The sequence below is a fragment of the Catharus ustulatus genome, chromosome 2 (assembly GCF_009819885.2).
Source record: "Catharus ustulatus isolate bCatUst1 chromosome 2, bCatUst1.pri.v2, whole genome shotgun sequence".
Classification (NCBI taxonomy): Eukaryota; Metazoa; Chordata; class Aves; order Passeriformes; family Turdidae; genus Catharus; species Catharus ustulatus.
Genome location: NC_046222.1, coordinates 90558897 through 90576889, shown reverse-complemented (window position 1 = coordinate 90576889; position 17993 = coordinate 90558897). Strand labels below are relative to the sequence as shown.

General features: G+C 36.4%; 1 protein-coding gene across 3 annotated transcripts in view; it reads right to left on the bottom strand.

The window, feature by feature from the left end:
- PPP2R3B (protein phosphatase 2 regulatory subunit B''beta) overlaps window positions 1-17993 on the bottom strand; it is a 45779-nt gene that overhangs the window by 12151 nt on the left and 15635 nt on the right. For 2 of the 3 annotated variants that reach the window (XM_033053373.1, XM_033053375.1), the window contains 4 exons: window positions 4189-4374; window positions 2480-2583; window positions 1839-1941; window positions 1023-1097 (listed from right to left, as the gene is read on the bottom strand). In XM_033053373.1, the coding sequence (XP_032909264.1) occupies window positions 1023-1097; window positions 1839-1941; window positions 2480-2583; window positions 4189-4374 (468 nt within the window). The remainder of the gene's footprint in view (window positions 1-1022; window positions 1098-1838; window positions 1942-2479; window positions 2584-4188; window positions 4375-17993) is intronic. The other variant, XM_033053374.1, reaches the window with a different exon arrangement.

Here is a 17993-nt window from a genome sequence, read left to right as displayed (position 1 = left end):
TTTTCTTTCCTAGTGTTTTTCAGGACAGGCAGCAAGCTTTCACAATTTTAACCAGAGCAGGCTTTGATACAATCAAGAATATATTAAGAACCAAAACAACTCACAGGCAGAACAATTCCTTCAATCACAACTGACACTTAAGTCCTGTGAGCTCAGGTAATCATTATAACAAGAAGCAAAACCTAATGCAGCAGGACATACTTGATAGGCCAGCAGGTCTCTGTAAGAAGGATGTAACAAACAAAACCCAAATGCTCTCAAAAAAACCCTTCACAATTTTAACCTGGGTCAGATTAAAACATGGATAAAAGATGATCAACACTGCATGGTTTTTTTTTTTGTTGGAGAATATTCATTAAGCTAGTTTTCACATGCACAAAGAAAGTGAATTGAATGTCATTTTGAAGACTTTAATCTTTTGAGACTTCAGTGAAATCAACTATCTAGTCTACAGTTGAGAAAATTTAATGTCACTGATTTTTCCCTTGGGTAGAGAACAAATACTTCAGTAACATAACCCTGGGAAGACAGAAATGAAACTTTTCATGTATAAAACCTTCCTTGGAAGAAAAGTCCCCAGAGAGAAAAGTAGCAAGCAGCTTCAATATTATTATTTCACTTATTACTGAACATAATCATATTAATATAGATGTTTCATTCAAGATTTCATTTAATTAATCCCAGACTAAGATCAGGATTCTAATGAATGCAGTCTACAGCCACAATCAAATGTTTAAGATAAGTCTGCTCTTCATTTAATGTTCATTAACTTATCTAACATTATTACAGTTCACTGCTTCTCTTACTGGTATTAAATTCAGCAACTCCTTACAAATGTTAAGAGCTTTCATGCTTAAGAAAGACTTTCCACAAGATTTCTAGTTATGGAAAAATGAAGACTGACAGCCTGCTCTAACTCTACCCTTCCCAAGGGACAAAGATGCTTAGACATATTGACTAATCTTAATTTTGATTTTCTTAAGTTAACCAAAAAATAGCTTTTCCAGATACAAATCACTTACTGTTGTAATATACCGAGAATGGAATTCAGATGCTTCTTTTAAAAATGAAAGGCCTGGATGACTATTCACCACATCCTACAAAAAAATGGAATAACAATATCCCAAGGAATTCATTAGTTGCAATATAAGACAATTAGCAAGGAATAGCACACCTGCTTCCTTAACCAAAACCATTCAAATTAACTACCCCAATCATGACTGACAACTTTGTTTTCACCAAGGCTTCAGACAAATAACGCTACAAACCTCTTAAAAAATAAAATCGTCTTTTAAATAAATCAGATCAACAAAAGCTTTTCTATATTTTAGAAATAATATAGTATTTTTTCCTATATTTTAGATAGGCTGAGGATTTTGACTGCTGACTGTCATAGCTTTGAATTCTGTGGCTATGATTCAGTAAAGTCAATTTAGGTTTTATTCAGTCATTTCTATAGGTGGTGTTTGCTGCTATTCCAACAAAGATTTACTAGGTTTTGAATTCATATTCCATTTTGCCCTCCAAAGGCATATCCTGACATAAACAACTTTAAGTGCCTTCTGAAATACAAAAGATTTCAATACATGTGCTATTCCTACAATTGATTTTAAATCTCATCATGGTGCTTAAAAAAGACCTCAGCTTATACGAAATGATTAACTGTAAAGCAAGTCACTCACTAGAACCTTATAGGACCATGCAAAGTCAGTTGCACTAAATACTACTAATAAAATTTAATGACGACCATGGAAAAGTATGTTTAGTTCAAACAACTCTGGTCTTTGCCAGTTCATTATTTTGTTGTGTTCCTAGAAATAGTTTCAGTTGCAATTTACTTGTAAAAAAGGAATGAAATCTTCCTGCACCAAGTAGTTACATCCAGGGTTCATCAGAAGGTGAACAAACTTCGCAGCATCATCATAGCAGGTCTGAAGTACTCTGAAATGTAAATATTTCCATTTAATATTCTACACAGAAAATTACTCATGCTACCTCATGCAGGCATCCTAGAGCAAGGTCTATGAAATAATATTTATTCAAAAGTTCATTACAAATGTCAAACCATGCTCCAAGTTAACTTATCAAAGCAGAACTGTCTCTTAACTTTGTGTTAAAGGAGGTGGGTACACCACATAATCAATTACATGAAAGGACAATTTAAAGTTAGAATTAGAGAAGAACTAGAAATAGAAAACATTTTGTCCAGAGTTGGCATCTACAAGTAAGGGCAACGGTTTTAATTTTTCTCATGAACTGTCAGTCACTTACCAGACATTTTAGATGTATAAACCTCGTGAATGAAGATTTGTTTGTATTAAAGTATTATTTAGTAACATTTCCCCATGTACAAGTTTGCTGACAATGGTTGATTATGGGAAAGCATTTTATTCCCCTTTACAGACAAGATCATTTTCAGAGCTTAAACTATTACATTTCAATGCACTATTTCTAAAAAAAATAAATGTAATCTACTTACTTCCGCCACATTGCAACAAATTTATGAACTGACACGTATCCAGTTCGTTCACCTCCAGCACAATAAAACAAAGGACCTTTCCAGTAAAGTGGGCATTCACAAGCCTATAATTAAAGTATACACCAAGTCAGTTTATTGATTGCTTATCTGAGAGCTACTCTTATTTATAGATCTTTCAAAAATTACAAGTGTTAATAAGAAAGCATTAGGGAAGAGATTTTTCTGAAAACTGTTTCTGAAACCAGCTTCACCTTCTGAAACAATCCATTTAAAGCAACTGTTTAGGTTGAAATTCAAAAATGGAGAGCAAAACATGGGATAACTTGTAGCATTCCTAACAGATTAATGCAAGGAGTCACACGTCTGTCTGTCCATGCTCCAAGCAGCTGAACAGAGCCCATCTTACAGACCTTCTGAGCTGGAGCAAATTAACATTTGTCTGGCCCACAGGATGGCTCAACTCATCTGCATCCTTGCATGTGCATGGCACAGCCTCTATCCAATTTTAAGTAGCAGGCCAGCCTGCCCTGAGCAGCAGCATGTTGCTTTAGGGTACTCAACAGCTACACATTCCTAACTCCAGTGCGAACACATGCACCTGAAGTCCAAGTGTCCACAGCCATAACAGCCAAGAGCCCAATTTGCCTAAAACTGGCTCCAGCTGGGAGCAGTCAGACATGCTGGCATCCCCAAGGATCACCAAAAAGACTGAATACTGCAAGATGTGTAAGGTCACTGGAGGAAAAGTACAATTACTTCTCATGCAACAGCTTAACTAGTACTTCAAATTTTAAAAAGTGGTTTTGATGAATACTGTCCTCAGACAGTATTCTACAGGAAGGTGTCTTTCATCACTGAATTGTGGGTGACCCTTTCACCTTCCTTGCTGAGAGAGAAGGGTCTCTTCCCTACCTCCTCACTTCTATCTTGGAAGGAGCTGTGGAATCATATCATTCTGCTTAGCAGAAAAAAAATGTTTTGGTGAGGCAAACCCCCAGGCCTGTTCTTGTGAGCAGTGAAAGTTTCTATTTTCTAGACCCTGGACAAAGTGACAGGACCATGGATGAGAATCTGAGACTCATTACCAAGACCATGACTGGTAGTGAGACTTCAAGCATTGATTCAATATAACAAAACAGAAATTTAAGTTTATTTTAACTAGCTTATTGTCTTCAAACTTACACACTTGCTGCTTTCTAAGCTAAGTATTTTGTCACTCTGCCATAACTCTAATTTAGCTCTTCAGGAATAACTTGAGAGATACCATCTCAAGTTACCAAACCATTCTGCCTTTACCAGTGTCTTTACAACGCAGGTTCAGCAGAATGCAAAAAAAAAAACCCCAACCTGTGTGAACATCTGAAAACAAAACATGTATTAGCAATGCTTTTGCCTTAAGTCTCTTGGTCAATATGGAATGGAGAACAATATACAGTGCTGTTCTTTAGTATTTGGTTGTTTATGCAGCAAGAAAAGTAGTTCAAAGTTTTGGTGTAATGTTTTGTTTCTTTTCGTAAGGTCATTAGATACACAGTTAATGCAGAAAATTCCACATAACTATCAACATTGCTATCAACAATGTAGAATATAATTAAATACTAATGTGTGGGAGATGGAAATCCACAATACAAGAAAACCAAGCACACAGAACTCATCTTTCCTTTCCATAGGAGCACAGCATGAAAAGAAGATGGCCAGCAAGTTCTCACCTTTGCAACCTTACCCATGTCTTCTAATGTTGCCCTCTCATTTGGAAATTCAGAAAAAGTTTTCTCAATTTTGGCAATCACAGCATCTATATTCACTTTTTCCTTAGGACATCCTCGAGGAAAATAAAAAGTTGGAATGTTTTGACTATGTGAGGGTGGCAAAGTTTCTTCCTTCTTTGTTTGAACCTAAATAGATAAATACACATTTGATAGTCAAGTGCCATGAAATCACATAGTCCTCCACAGAAGACTTAAATCTCTTGGTATTCTATGTTTTAACACACCTTCAAAAAGACTTCAGATTAGAAACTGAATAAAGTATTACAGAATAAGAGCACATTGGAAAAATTAATGAGTATTTCCAAAAATGGCCACTTAGAAAGACTTCTAGGATGTTAAATATTTAATAAAAACAACTTCAATCTTCAGCATATCAAGTCTCAAGACTGATACATTGGACAGCTTCTTGAGGACATCTGAAATTACTCAGGTTCTATTATCTGTTTCAGAAAAAAACCTTTCAACCGCTATATTAACAGACATTATGAAAGAATTTGCTTTTGAAATACTTCTAGTTTTACAGCTTCAAGCTTTTGAAATAAATATAATAACTTTTTTATAAGCCACCAACCTATGTAATGAAGTTATGGTGAAGATTTTATTTTACCCTAAAAAAAATCATATATTTTATAAGGGTAGTAAACAATGCCTGCAGAGGGATTTTTGGGGGGAGTAAAGTATATACAATTATGAAACGAGAGCTCAGAAATCTGTTTCTCTAGAATTGTGATACACTATATTACTAATGACTGAAACGACCTAACAAGAGAAACTTATTTAAAAGCATATAGGTTCAGTAAAGAAGAATATATACCTTGTACTCAGTTTCCAAAAAGATGTCAAATAGGGCAGAGAAAGATAATAGGCAAAGTAACAACAGTTAGGAGACAAGCTTAGCAAGTACACCAAATTAAAGTCTTTAATCCCAACACCCCTATTCAAATGTAAAAACATTGCTATAGGGTGACTTGTCCTAGTGAGGAAAGCGTTCATGATCCTGCATCTAATCTCTCATTTTCAACCAAAATTGGGGAAAACAGATCCAAAATTCCTCCAAAAATCCTAATCCTTGTTTTATTCCTTATCACCTCTGCCAAAATGCCTGTAAAGATACCCAGGTCTCCGACCACAATTAAATTCCTTCCTTTTGTGAGTGGAAGAACTCGGTGCTTATGGTCAACAGATTATAATTTGCAGAGTTCCAGCCCAGGCGCCTTCATTAGAATGATACATATGCCAAAAAACCAGCCTGAACTAACCTTTCCTTCCCCTCCTGTGCATTCGAGCCAGAATTCCTGCCCACAGCTGCAGAATTACCTTAACTATGCTACAAGTTTCATTTCAAGAGGAAAAAGATATCTTGAACCTGTGACATCAGGAGTCAATGTCTGTCACTAAGAATCCTGTAAGTGACAGCTTTTGATATCATTGATTCAGCAGTCCAGTTGATGACGCACCTTAAAGTAAGAGTGCTACAGGGCATCAAAAATCCCTTCCAACTTCAGACTTCCAAAATTTTAGGAAGTATGAAGGAGCAATGTTTTATTCTCTAGGTAACATTACCATCAGCACTACAAATAAAGTCCATAATGGTATGAACACCTTGTCTAATTCTAAAAGCCCAGGTCTACCCATCAGCACCTTGCAAGAGTCCTTCAGTTACCCTGTTTCCCCTTTTCCCCATTGCCAAGAACAGTCTGGACTGACATAAGATTAGCTCAGTTGGTCAGAGCACGGTGCTAATAACATCAAGGTCGTGGTGTTATTATCCCTGTACAGGTTGTTAATTTAAGAGCTGGATTTGATGCTCCTTGTGGGTCCCTTCCAATAGTCCCCAGAATATTCTGCGATTCTGTGACAACCACTCCCATGTGAGCTGCTCAAATGGCCATAAAGCAGCAGGTGTTCCAGTTCTTCAGAAGTGCCCGATGAGGAATGCCTCATCCGAGAAAAGGGAAAGTGCAAATCACAGACTACTAACATTCCTGTTGCAGATAACATGAGGTAGAGCAGCATTTTAAGGAAGCTTAGTACAGACAGGAAAGGCATTTTTAAAATCCACAGCTAGGGAAATTTAGAGCCTCAGACTGAAAAACCTTCTTTTAAAAGGAAAGGTAGAAGTAGAGGGAAGACTACACTGGAAAAGATCCCAAGAAAAAAAGAAAAGCTATCATCAGAACCATTTGTTCATTGAATATGATATTTTTTCAGAAACCACTAATTCAGATACCTCAGTTACACAGTAAATTATTTCCATTGGTCCAGGTTAAAAGCTCTTCTTAAACACAAATGGAAATCTCAATTCAGGATTTGTAGTAAAACCTATCCACGCACAAGTTATTTAAAAGAATTATACGTTAAGGGTTATTTATTTTTCATCTTATTGTCTGGAACATGTCCAAACAGACGAAGATTATAAGGAAGAAGTTCAGCAACTGATTCAGAACGTATGACAAATATATAGTTGAATAAAAATGATTTTTCTAAGATAAAACATTATATTTAAACATTTGGATTCAGCATGCTTACTGCAAAAATATATAATATTTAATCTCTAAGAATATTCATTCAATTCTAAAACCAAATATAGACTACAAATCTGTCAGGCAAGACAAATTGACTCTCTCTGTACTGGAAGATGTCTATTTTTACATGCTGGTTTCTCAAAGTTGGCAAAAGAAGAAACTATAAAAAGGCTTCATTTGCATTAGCAAGTGTATGATCACAATCATTTCTGCTAGAATTATTTGGTGCCTACATATAGGCATCTGGTGAGAATACCATCTAGGGCACGAAACAAAATGCCCTTGAACATTCCTTGTGGTATCCAGCAGGCAGCTCCGAGCACACTCTCACTCTGCATCTGCCACGTGGATGTTCTGAGCATGCTAATGCTTCTTAAATGCCACCAGAAACTTGGAATGGGACAATTGAATTGTGCTGTTAATGTCAGTCAACACAGCGATAGGAACTGTACCAAAGAGAGAAGTATGTTGTCCAAAACCATTAGCTCCAATTAATGCACTATAAAGTTGATATTACATCTTCTCCCTCTTCTCACCTTCCTGAGAAGGGCCAAAGATTCTTCTCGCAGTCTGAATTCCAAAAGGCTCCTTTTACAGCTGAGGCTGCTCTGCTGTATGTGCTCTAATGAAAGAATGTGAGATACTGAAAGGGCTCTAAAAACTTCTCTGTTTTCTGTTCAGGTGCTAGTTACTTCTGTAAAAGCACATATTGCATAGCTGATGAAGGAGTCAGTTCTGTTATTTCAGGACAATCAAAACACACTAGTTGTGTGAGATAAGGCTGTTCTAAAATGAATTATAATTTTAACTGGGGAATTCCTTCATTAACAACAACTGCTAGAAGTCTGCTAACATCAAATCTTTGACCGGAAAATGTGCAGGAACAGTTCATTAACCCTTTTGTAGAACTACTCCATTTCAGTGGTCAATTTAACATTTAGAAAGTGAACTACACTTTTCCTGTGGTTTTACGTTTAAAACTTTAAAACTTGTACCAGTAAACCAAACTCAAAAAGGAGACTCGTTTGGTCAGTGAAAATTTTCCTTGCAACTTGCTGAGAAAGAGTATCAACAACAGCATGCTTGGAATTGAGGAAAACAGTTGTAGAAGCTTGTAAATAACTCAAAGAGATGTGTGCTGCAGTGTCAAGACTGAAGGGAGCATGAACCTTTGCAGTAAGTATACATGAAGTCAGGACCTGTAAGTGTACTGCAAAGGTGCCACTGCAGTTTAGGTTTTATATAACAGGTTGGAAGTGAGGATTCCTTGAAAACTTCTTGTTTGCAGTAATGTAAACAAACTTCTCTAAGATGTTTGTCTATAGGAGAATCCAAGAAAACCTTTAATACACAATCAGTTTTCATTTTTGGCATACAGAATTGTAAGGACTGTCCACAGCTACCTAACACTTACTTGCCTTGATTTTCACAGCAGAAGAAATGGAAGCTTTTATCCCATTGAGGTCACTGTGCAAAGGGCAAAACTTCTATTATTAATTTTCCAACTTTCCAGATCCTTTTCCAACCATTCTTTCATCAGTTGTTTATAGTGATGGCATAAAATCAGCATTATAATTACAATACAGTAATATATTAGTATAAACCAGAGAACATGGATATACTGTATTCCAAAGAGAGAAATAAATTCTTCAAGCTAGACAGTCCTCTTATATATACCACCCAGTGACTTGTATTTAGCAATTAGCTTTGTTATAAGCAACAAATAAAGACACTGGGAATTTTAAAAGGGTGGGCTTTTTCTTCTCTCTTAACTGTAAGAACTGATGCTATGATACTATCATTCAACTTCAAGATGTATTTCTGAAATAACAAGGAAGGGAAGACTTGTTCCCAGATATTTCAATAATGTATGCTCTAATGATCTAACATTTGTGTGTAGCAACTGCCAAGCAGAAATACTGAGCCCCATGAAGGGGTCGGGTATGTGGATTCAAATGCAAGTGAGTAAAACCTCACTTGCTGGAAAAGGAAGCAAGGTAAATATGTTTGCGAATGTAACAGTCTTTTAGACATCTTTGAGATCAAGACATGAACTTGGGTTGGAAGGGACATCCAGTTCCAACCCCTCCTGCTGTGGGCAGGGATGCTACCCACTAGATCAGGTTGCTCAGGGTCCCATTCAACGTGGTCTTAAACACTTCCAGGGAAGGCAGATCCACAACTTCTCTGGACTGCCTGTACCAGTGCCTCACAACTCTAACAGTAAAGAATTTTTCCTCTTTTGGTTGAAAACCATTTCCTCTTGTCCTATCACTATCTGGATTGAACTGATTGATATTTATATTGTTTTGACAGGACTACAGAATAAGGTAATTTCATTCAGAAATACTAATGGCACCAACATTCTTTTCCTGCCTGTTTCTCTGAAAAAAAAAGCCCTACCCTAAACATTAAAAATATTTACAGAATTTGCAGTCAGCTCTTGCTGTAGTATTTGACAGGAATTTCCATGATAATGTCCATACTAAAGTCATTGAAATTCATACAACAGGGTTAAAAAAGGACACCAAAAATTCTACCTCACATTTGCACCCAATTCACATTAGAATTTTATTAAGTGATGCACCACAATCTCCCCCACTTTTTTGTCTATCAGATAGATGAAAGTCTAGTTAAATTCCTTAGTAGTTTTTAATCAACTTAAAAGAAAAAGGGTCTGTTGCAATATCGTTTATGATGCACAATTTGTAAGTTGATCTAGTTCTTCAATAGAATTGGTCTTCTATTCTTATATATTCTGCTTTATGCTAAACTTACCGGGATGAGCCAAAGTGCATAATAAGCTAAGAGGATTTTCTGCAGAGATATGCTATTCAGCCCTTTAAATCCTAACATCCTAACATCCCTGCAACCACCCACATATAAAGCTCATCAACCACCTAGCAATGAAAACAGAGAACTGCATGAAGTTCCCTGACACCCAACAGAAAATGGAAGCCAACACAAAGATTCAAAGGGTAACATTACTTTTTTGTACAAATCTTTCCTGTATTAAATTCAGTGAGTTCTTATGAATACAAGGTGTGTTACAGCTGATCAGTTAAACAGTAATTGTGAACGTAATAAAATGTTATCAGTAAGCAGGCTCACAAGGAATACATGACCAGCCTTCCCATCCCTCTGTTCTGTTATTGCTGTCAATCTAAGTCTGACCAATAAAATCACAGAAATGTTTTTTTTTAACTTACTATCTAATTGACTGTAAAGTGAAAGTCAGTATTTCCCTCTAGATAAATAATTGACATTATCAGTAGTTTTATGGAATTTAAATCTCAAAAACATCACATAAAAGACTTGCACTATTATTATTTAGAAAAGGGTTCATTCTCATTTGGAGGAAAGACAACCATTTTGAAAAAACTCTTCTAACACATCAAATACTTTAACATTCTGAAGTGCCTTCAAAAATCTGTTTCAGGATAGATAAAAAGTAAGGTTACTACCAGAACTTCCCTCAGAAGAAGCCTAGAGAAACATGCCATCCGTAACATAAGCTCTCTTTACCTTGTGGTAGACATTTACATTTACAATTATTTAAGTTGAAGTATGATGCTTTTTTATTGCTTTCTGTGTCATCCTCATTAGCAGCTTTCTAGCCCAACTAATGAGATATTTTACTGCTGGAATTCACTGATTGTACTACTTCCTGTTCAGTTTGATGTACTAAACAGTAATTTGTCCTCTGTGAATGATCATCCTAGGACAACTCAAAACTTTGAAAATTTCTGGGTTCTTCACTGAGTTCTATTACTCTAAAATAAAATTACTGCACTGCAATTCAGCTTGAAAACAGTAAGTTTATCTGAAATCTTAATAATGAAGTTTTGCATCTTCCCCTTCCCCCATGCTCACATAGAACTTACTTGTTTCACTAGTGACAGTGAAGCAATATGGTGAATTGCCTCAGGTCACCAAGACAGCTAAAGAGCAAAATTAAAACCCTCTATTTGTCTTTATCCAATCTCACACAGTTGGTGCCACTTAGAAGCAACACGGTTTTGCTGCTAACATAAGGCAGATCAGGGAGTACTGTGGCAGCAGTATTGTTTAAAAATCAGATTACATTAGGCTTAAAACCATGCTAAGATTGTGATTCATTTTGCATTGCTTAGTCAGAAACATAAAACATGATCAAACCCTGAGAGATACCTACAGAGAATGAACCCATGCTAAACCAGTCACCAGGGTATATATGTAAAAGTCTTTCCTCTGGCAACAGTCATTTTAGTCCCAGTTGTTTCCTTCTATCCTGGACTTCAGCTTGCTATCCTTCAGTCACTGTCTGACAGCTGCTTTTAGATGGGCTATAGAGACTAATTTTATCATACATGCTCCTCTTTCCTTCCACAGTAAGAGATAAACATCCATTAATTTTAACCCTGTTGCAGTTTTACACTAGCTTACTTTTGCTGTTAGCTTTAACTCTGAAAATTTCATTCATCTAGTTTGGTCTGTTGTCAGTATTTGTGCAATATAAGGGGGAGGAAATGGAAAAATTAATACATTTTCCCATAAAGTTCCAGCAATATGCCATTAGAAGAAAAAAGATACTTAAACCTCAACTGTTTCCAGTTTTACATATGTGACCCCAGTTAATGCACAAGAGCAGGGTTCAGCAATTCTCCCAATGCAGTCAATGTTCCAGTTAGCAATTCTGTGTTCAAACTCTGACCAGAAAAATATAGTGGTAGTGTCCTTCCTGCATACCAGATTGTGCACTCATCTCAGTTTTACATAAACAGACTATCATTCTCATCTCATTTATGCATATTCTTGGCCATTTACTCAAGTCTATTTCTGTAAAAAAAACCATGGTAATCTGGTCTTGTGTTCAATGCTTAATGCTAGATAACTTTACTCTAGAGATGAAGCCATACACTGCTCTGTCCCATTTTGGGATCACAGACATGTTAGAGCATGTAGCAATTCCATAAGCAAATCAAAAGAGATTCAGTGATGTTTAGAGCAGTCAGAAGTAACATAAGGAAGGACCCTATGTAACAGCAAAAATTAAGTCTAAAGAAGACACTAACTTCTGATTCTGAGGTAAAACAAATAAAATGGGCTTTTTAAAAGCTGTTTGCTATATGAAGATAATTTCTCCCCTTATTTTAAGTCTTCAGACTTCAGAGTAAGTGGTAGTACTCTTAATTTTGTGACAGCCTTGGAAAGAAGCACCCCACCCAGTTTGAATGAAATTACTTTGCTAAGGGCCACCACCGGACAGTCTTGAAAGTCTTACTATAAGGCATAAAGAACTATGGTACAACTTTTCCCCTTTAATTTAACCAAATCAAATTGAAATAGCCAAAATGACCCTCAAGAAAAAGCCACTGAAGTGTCAGCACTGCAGCAGAGAATGCAAAAGAGCATTTGGACCATCTACACAAATCTGTCTGGGAAAGCATGTTAGTTCTAGCGTAGGAGGAGACAGTAGGCAGTGACATCCAGCAAAACCTTCCACCTGAAACTGTGAAATGCATTCCATACATACCATCTTGGGTATTGAATTTAAAACCACATTCAACTAAAAGCATTTGTGAATGGCCACCACAAGCAAGTCATATCACATACACACAAACAAAAGTAGCACTGGGAAACTTGCAAATGGTAAAAACCTGATTTTCACTTGTTAGTAAAGGTTGAGGTAAACTGGCATTTTTCTGCATGATAACTAACCATTACAGCACACACTTACCAATCTTCTCCCTTTCTGTAACATATATGCAGCACTAACAGATGTCTCACTTGAGTTCTTCTACAACTTTGATTTTGGAAATACTGGGATTCTCCCAGTTTGCAGTTTGGTAGAGCTGACATAGGTAAATAATGCAGTTCTGCTCAGAAGAGGAAGACGCTATTGCAAAAGCATTATTGCTGTAGAAACACCTCCAAACATGACTGCACACTTTTTCCTTTGTACAGTCACATAGAGTTTCAGTATCAAGAGTTTGCAGTATGAAGAGCTTATTGATTTATTCAGAAAACACTTGGGTGGGGACCAAATGGAAAATCATAGTGCCCTGTGCCCCACAAAGACAAGATCTTTCTACATTACATCCACATCCATTGGTAACTTGCTTTATTTGCTGACAAGACTTTTAAGACAGGCTTCTAGAGCAAGGCTTCCTCTGAGAATTTGCCACCACTGGTAGTGATGACATTTTTTATCCGGTGAAGATGTTTTTAAAACTCCTTCACATGCCCTGCTAATTTAAAAATGGAAAAGGGTACACAGTATAAAATGGAAAAAAGCAAGATTCTTCAGAAAAACCTACCCTGTGAAACACAGTTTCTTCTACATTTTGTGATAAGGCAAAAGTAGTGGAAAAATATTAGTCACTGCTAGCTAGTATGACTACTAGTGCTGTGAGTTGCTGTCAAACAGGCTGCAGTTCATGAATTATGTCAAATTAAGTATTCCAGTCACTAATATATGCTGTTTGTCATATAGTTGCAGCTTCCTCAGAAAATACTCTGATCACAGGTTAAATAAGTTCTTCCATTCTTTCCCAGTATATTCTGTTCCCCAACTGTTTCCAGGGCACAAACCGGTAAATTCCTCCTAGTACATAATCTTGATTGCACACAGCCAAGGGACTGACAGGTACACCAAGGCAATTCTGACATTTGTCTACAGAAAACAGCCCTTGCCAGGACAGGCTATCAGTTCAACATCAAAAATAACACATACAGCTAAGACAGACATCCACTTAAACTCCGCAATAGCTTTTTATCCTTACATGTTTACAACAAAGCAAGTTTCAGTCCCTAGATGCAATTGACTTCGAGAAGAATCCTCTCAAACAAGAAATGTCACCAAGTACAGCCTTGCTACTGAGCTGCAAAGTCAACAGCTGCAGCAAGTATTCTGTCAACTGCTTGTCTGATGATGCCCTGAAAAATTCTGGTTTGGACAACTGTGAACACAATCTCCTATCCCTCTTGCCCTGTAAAAGCTGAAGGACATTTTATATGAAGGTGTGCTAGACTGTTTCAGGCTGCCTAGCACTACCACTAACAGTCATACAATATCTACTATTAGTAATGTTACTTAAAATGAAGAATCGTGAATCTTTCATTTCAACAGAAAAATAAGTACATCAGAACTCTTCAATGTATGAGCTGCTGCACCACAAAACTCAGCTGCTGAGGGAACTGACATCTAGACTCTTAAATCATACATACAAGTAAGCTGTAACAAACTTCCATCATATTAGCTTTTCTACAGAAACAGTATACATTTTCTGTAATAATAATTAAAAAAATAGATTTATCCCCAGACATGAGCAGGTAAAGAAGCTGCTATCACAGGCAGCCAATACATATTATGTTAGAACCAGAAGTCTCCATTACAGAAGTGGTAAAATTCTACCACCTTGCTTACAGTTTCTTTTGAAGAGACTAGAGCTTTGAACCTGGCAATCCACTAGCAGTGAGTCATTTATGGAAAACCTCATCTTAACTAGTAAGTCTCAGTGGGCAGCCTATATATTTTCATTCTGTTTTAAACGCTGGCATCTGCTCTGGAAAACTGGCATTGTATCAGCAAGCTAGCATCAAGTGTACCTCTTAGCTACAGTCAGAATGAGATTTGTATTCCATCTCCGGCTCTCTCAGCAAACACTTGTGTTCTTTAATAAGGCATTTCTGTGCCTGATGTAAAAGTATTATGTAAAAATGAATATTGAGTCCTCCCCCTGTGGTGTTAAAAGGTCTACAAATTATGTTAAATTAGAAAACTGATGTTAACAGGAAAGCTCTCGTGCCCAAAGCCTCTAATTGTTACACAACCTTCTTCTGAGACTATAGCTGTAAACCCAACAGCCTCAATTAAATTTTTTGAAAGTAGTTTTGCCTCAGAAATGAGGCTGTTATCTTCACGACTAAAAGAATCACTGTGTGCACCACATCACAAATATACACCAGCCCAGCACACATTAGCACCTACAGACTCTGTATTCATTGCTGTCTTGAACATGCCACAAGCATTTATGTAGCATTTTGGTAACAAAGGAATGTAAAAATGATCAAGAGGCACTAAAGTCTAAAGTTACTTCACTAAGAGGGCAAGCCAATCTCGTGAGGCACTGCAGAAGCTGAAGAAATAGTTCTCATACAGCTGACATAAATAGCATGTGTAAGCAGCATTTAGTATCATTAACAGGTGGTCATGAAACGAGTAGCTCTCTGTTTTCACACCAAGTTGTGACGCATACAACTACACCAAGGAATCACCCAGTAGGCACAGCAGATAAAGGTATAATTCATTAAAAGTATGCTAGTACAGGTCTGTCACTACCATTGAGAAGATTAATTAAAAATTTAGGCCAGACTTCTTTTTAGTTCCTTTTAAAAAATCATTACATTCAACATGCATTTATTTTTTTTTAAAAAAGTCTAGTTTTAAAGTCAGAACTCCACCATTTTGTAAGGTCATGTGGCCTCTAAGTAGCAAAAAATACCCATTTTCCTAGTTTAGCTAACACTGAGTTACAAATGTATAAGCATGTCAGTGTACACACATGTATTTTATTCTAATTTTGTTTAAAACTTCAGGTACATTTTCCTCATATAGCATGCATAATGGTGCTCCTTATATTCCAACTCTGACAGATAGGGATGTCACCAGATTTTGGCTAAAACACAGTACTCAGCCTTTCAGTTCACGTCTTTAAATTGCCAGTACAATTGTCAAGGTAATAGTTTCTTCTCCATCCAAAGTTTCAGATAAATAGACAAGCAAGGTGGACACAGTGACTCTTCAAGTTCTGCATTCCCATTTCAATATATGCCATGGGTGTTAAGTACTTAAGAAAGATCTTGGTCTTAGAATCAACATCAGGATAAGATGGACTGAAGTTTTACTTCATTTTATGCAGATACCTACTAAGAAATTTACTCCCCAAGGTCATAGAGAATATTTCAACAGTTGTGTATTGTTTTATCTTTTTGAGAAATAGATCTTTCCATAAAGCCCTACTTTGCTCATGTTTTTTCAAATTTCATCAATAAATGAATATTGAAGAACTGCCTATTCTACCACTTTCCAGAACAACCCACCTCACTACTGGCAGTCTATTTAAAGATTTTCAAGAAACTTGATGTGCTATGTTCTAATGACCACCATTTCTAAACCACAGGGGATTACCTACACAGATTATTTACTTACATGGCCCTATATGAAAAGGCACTGCCTTAGAATTCTTGGAAGCTGTAGAAGACCCAGTCATTCCAACCCGCCTCAGAGCAGATTCTGAGCCACATGTTATTTCACCATCCACCATCATTACTCAGTTTTTTATTTTAAGATGCTAGTTTTAATAGCACAAACTTCTTAAAGAGAATCTGTCATTTGTTCAACAAATTATAAAATTACAAGAGTGTAGCAGATATATGGAAAAACAGATTGGCTTCCATTTCTGCTTGACTTTAGCATTCTAATTTTACATTCATGAACTGTTGTATCTGAAAGTCTATATAGTAGAACAGAGGTTGTAAATTCCAAAAGCAAAGCTTAGCAACTAAAATGATAAAGTTTTGTTTCAAGTTGTTCTAAAAAAAATCTCTAAGCAGTCTATAATTTTAACATGAAATTTCTTCAGTGATTATGTAGCTGATAAATAGCTATTCTTTGAAACGCACCTAAACTATAAGTTGTAACCAACATTTAGCAGCAAGTAAAGAATACCCATCTTCTGTATCAACAGTTACTAGCACCCGTATTTAGTTTTTGATGATACTTCCAAAAAAGTCTCCTTAAAATCATGGAAGTTGAAGCAAACCACCACCCCAAAAAAATACTTAATATCAAATTGAGCAACAACAGATCTCATTCTAGTTCTATACTCCTATTAATTCTGTTTTGCCCAAAGAATTTTGTAATCTAATTAAATCATTTATCATACATTATTCTACACTTGCCATTTACCCAGGAAGTGCAAGACTGGTTAAAAATGAAAAATATTTGCTCATTGTCTCCACTGTAAGTTTATAGCCAGCAGCATCCTAAAACAGAAGAAACCTCCTACAGATTAGACAAGCTGTTTTCTAAAGTAGTTAGTAGCTTGGAGGTATGCTTAACCATACTACACTGAGATGTTTTCTAGGTCAACATAAAAAGGCCCTGTAAAAGTACAAGCGATCCAACTATCTCTCGATGAAAGACAGATCAAGTTAAGGGGCACCACACAAGGTAATGCTGTGTTTGTTTACAACAGGATGCCATGACTAGACTAAACTTGCCTCCTCCTCTGAGGTGCCTAAGTATTAAGTGCTACCACTACTTTTGAGTAATTAAGACTGTACTTTCCTTTCTTGCTGTCTCTAGTCAAGAAGTTCTCTTGCCCTGTCTCTAGTTTAGCACAGAAGACACAAGTCAAAAATCCTTTCACTCACGCGTCTATGCTGAATGGTATAAACCAGCATAGTCAACACTGGCACTCTGCTTTGCACAGAGGAATAAATATTGCTTATAAAGATCACTTGAAGCGAATTTTAAATAATCATATAGAAGACAGAAGGCTAGTACATTCTTAGGGTCATAGGGCTCTATGTCCCTCTCTGAAGGTCACCTGAAAGGGACACTAGTGCACTGAATTTAAGATTAAGTAGCAAGCTATATTTAGAATAACTAACAATACCAGAAATTCTAAGTTAATGTAATTTTTTTTCAACTGCTAAACTTTCCTCAACTAAAAAAGGGTAAAAAAAATTCACACATGCCTTTACTGACACACCTTTAGTATATGAATTAGAAGTGAGGGTGAGGTAAGGTCAAAGCAAATGCTTTCAGATACCACCGTACATCTTAAAGGGTATTCAAAGAAATACCAAATTTCAGTTTCTCAAAAAACACTGTACACTCTCTCACTCCAAGAGATAAGAAGTCTCTTTGAACATTTACTCTATAACTAGTTTGCCTTCTGATTTTACTTTTCAAATACTTCTATTCTCAATTTTAAGCACACTTTAAAATTGTAGCTTTAACTCATTGCTACAAAACAGCAGAAGCACATGTGTGAACCAAGCAACAACTGACTACATCCAAATAAAATGTTGAAAATAAACAATCTAAAGGAATTCAGGATCATCATGCAAGTATGAATACACTTGTTACCATATTGTTTGAGCTAGTAAAGTTACAGCCTATTTCACTATATTTTATATGCCCAGTTCCAGTAAGAGATAAATTAAATC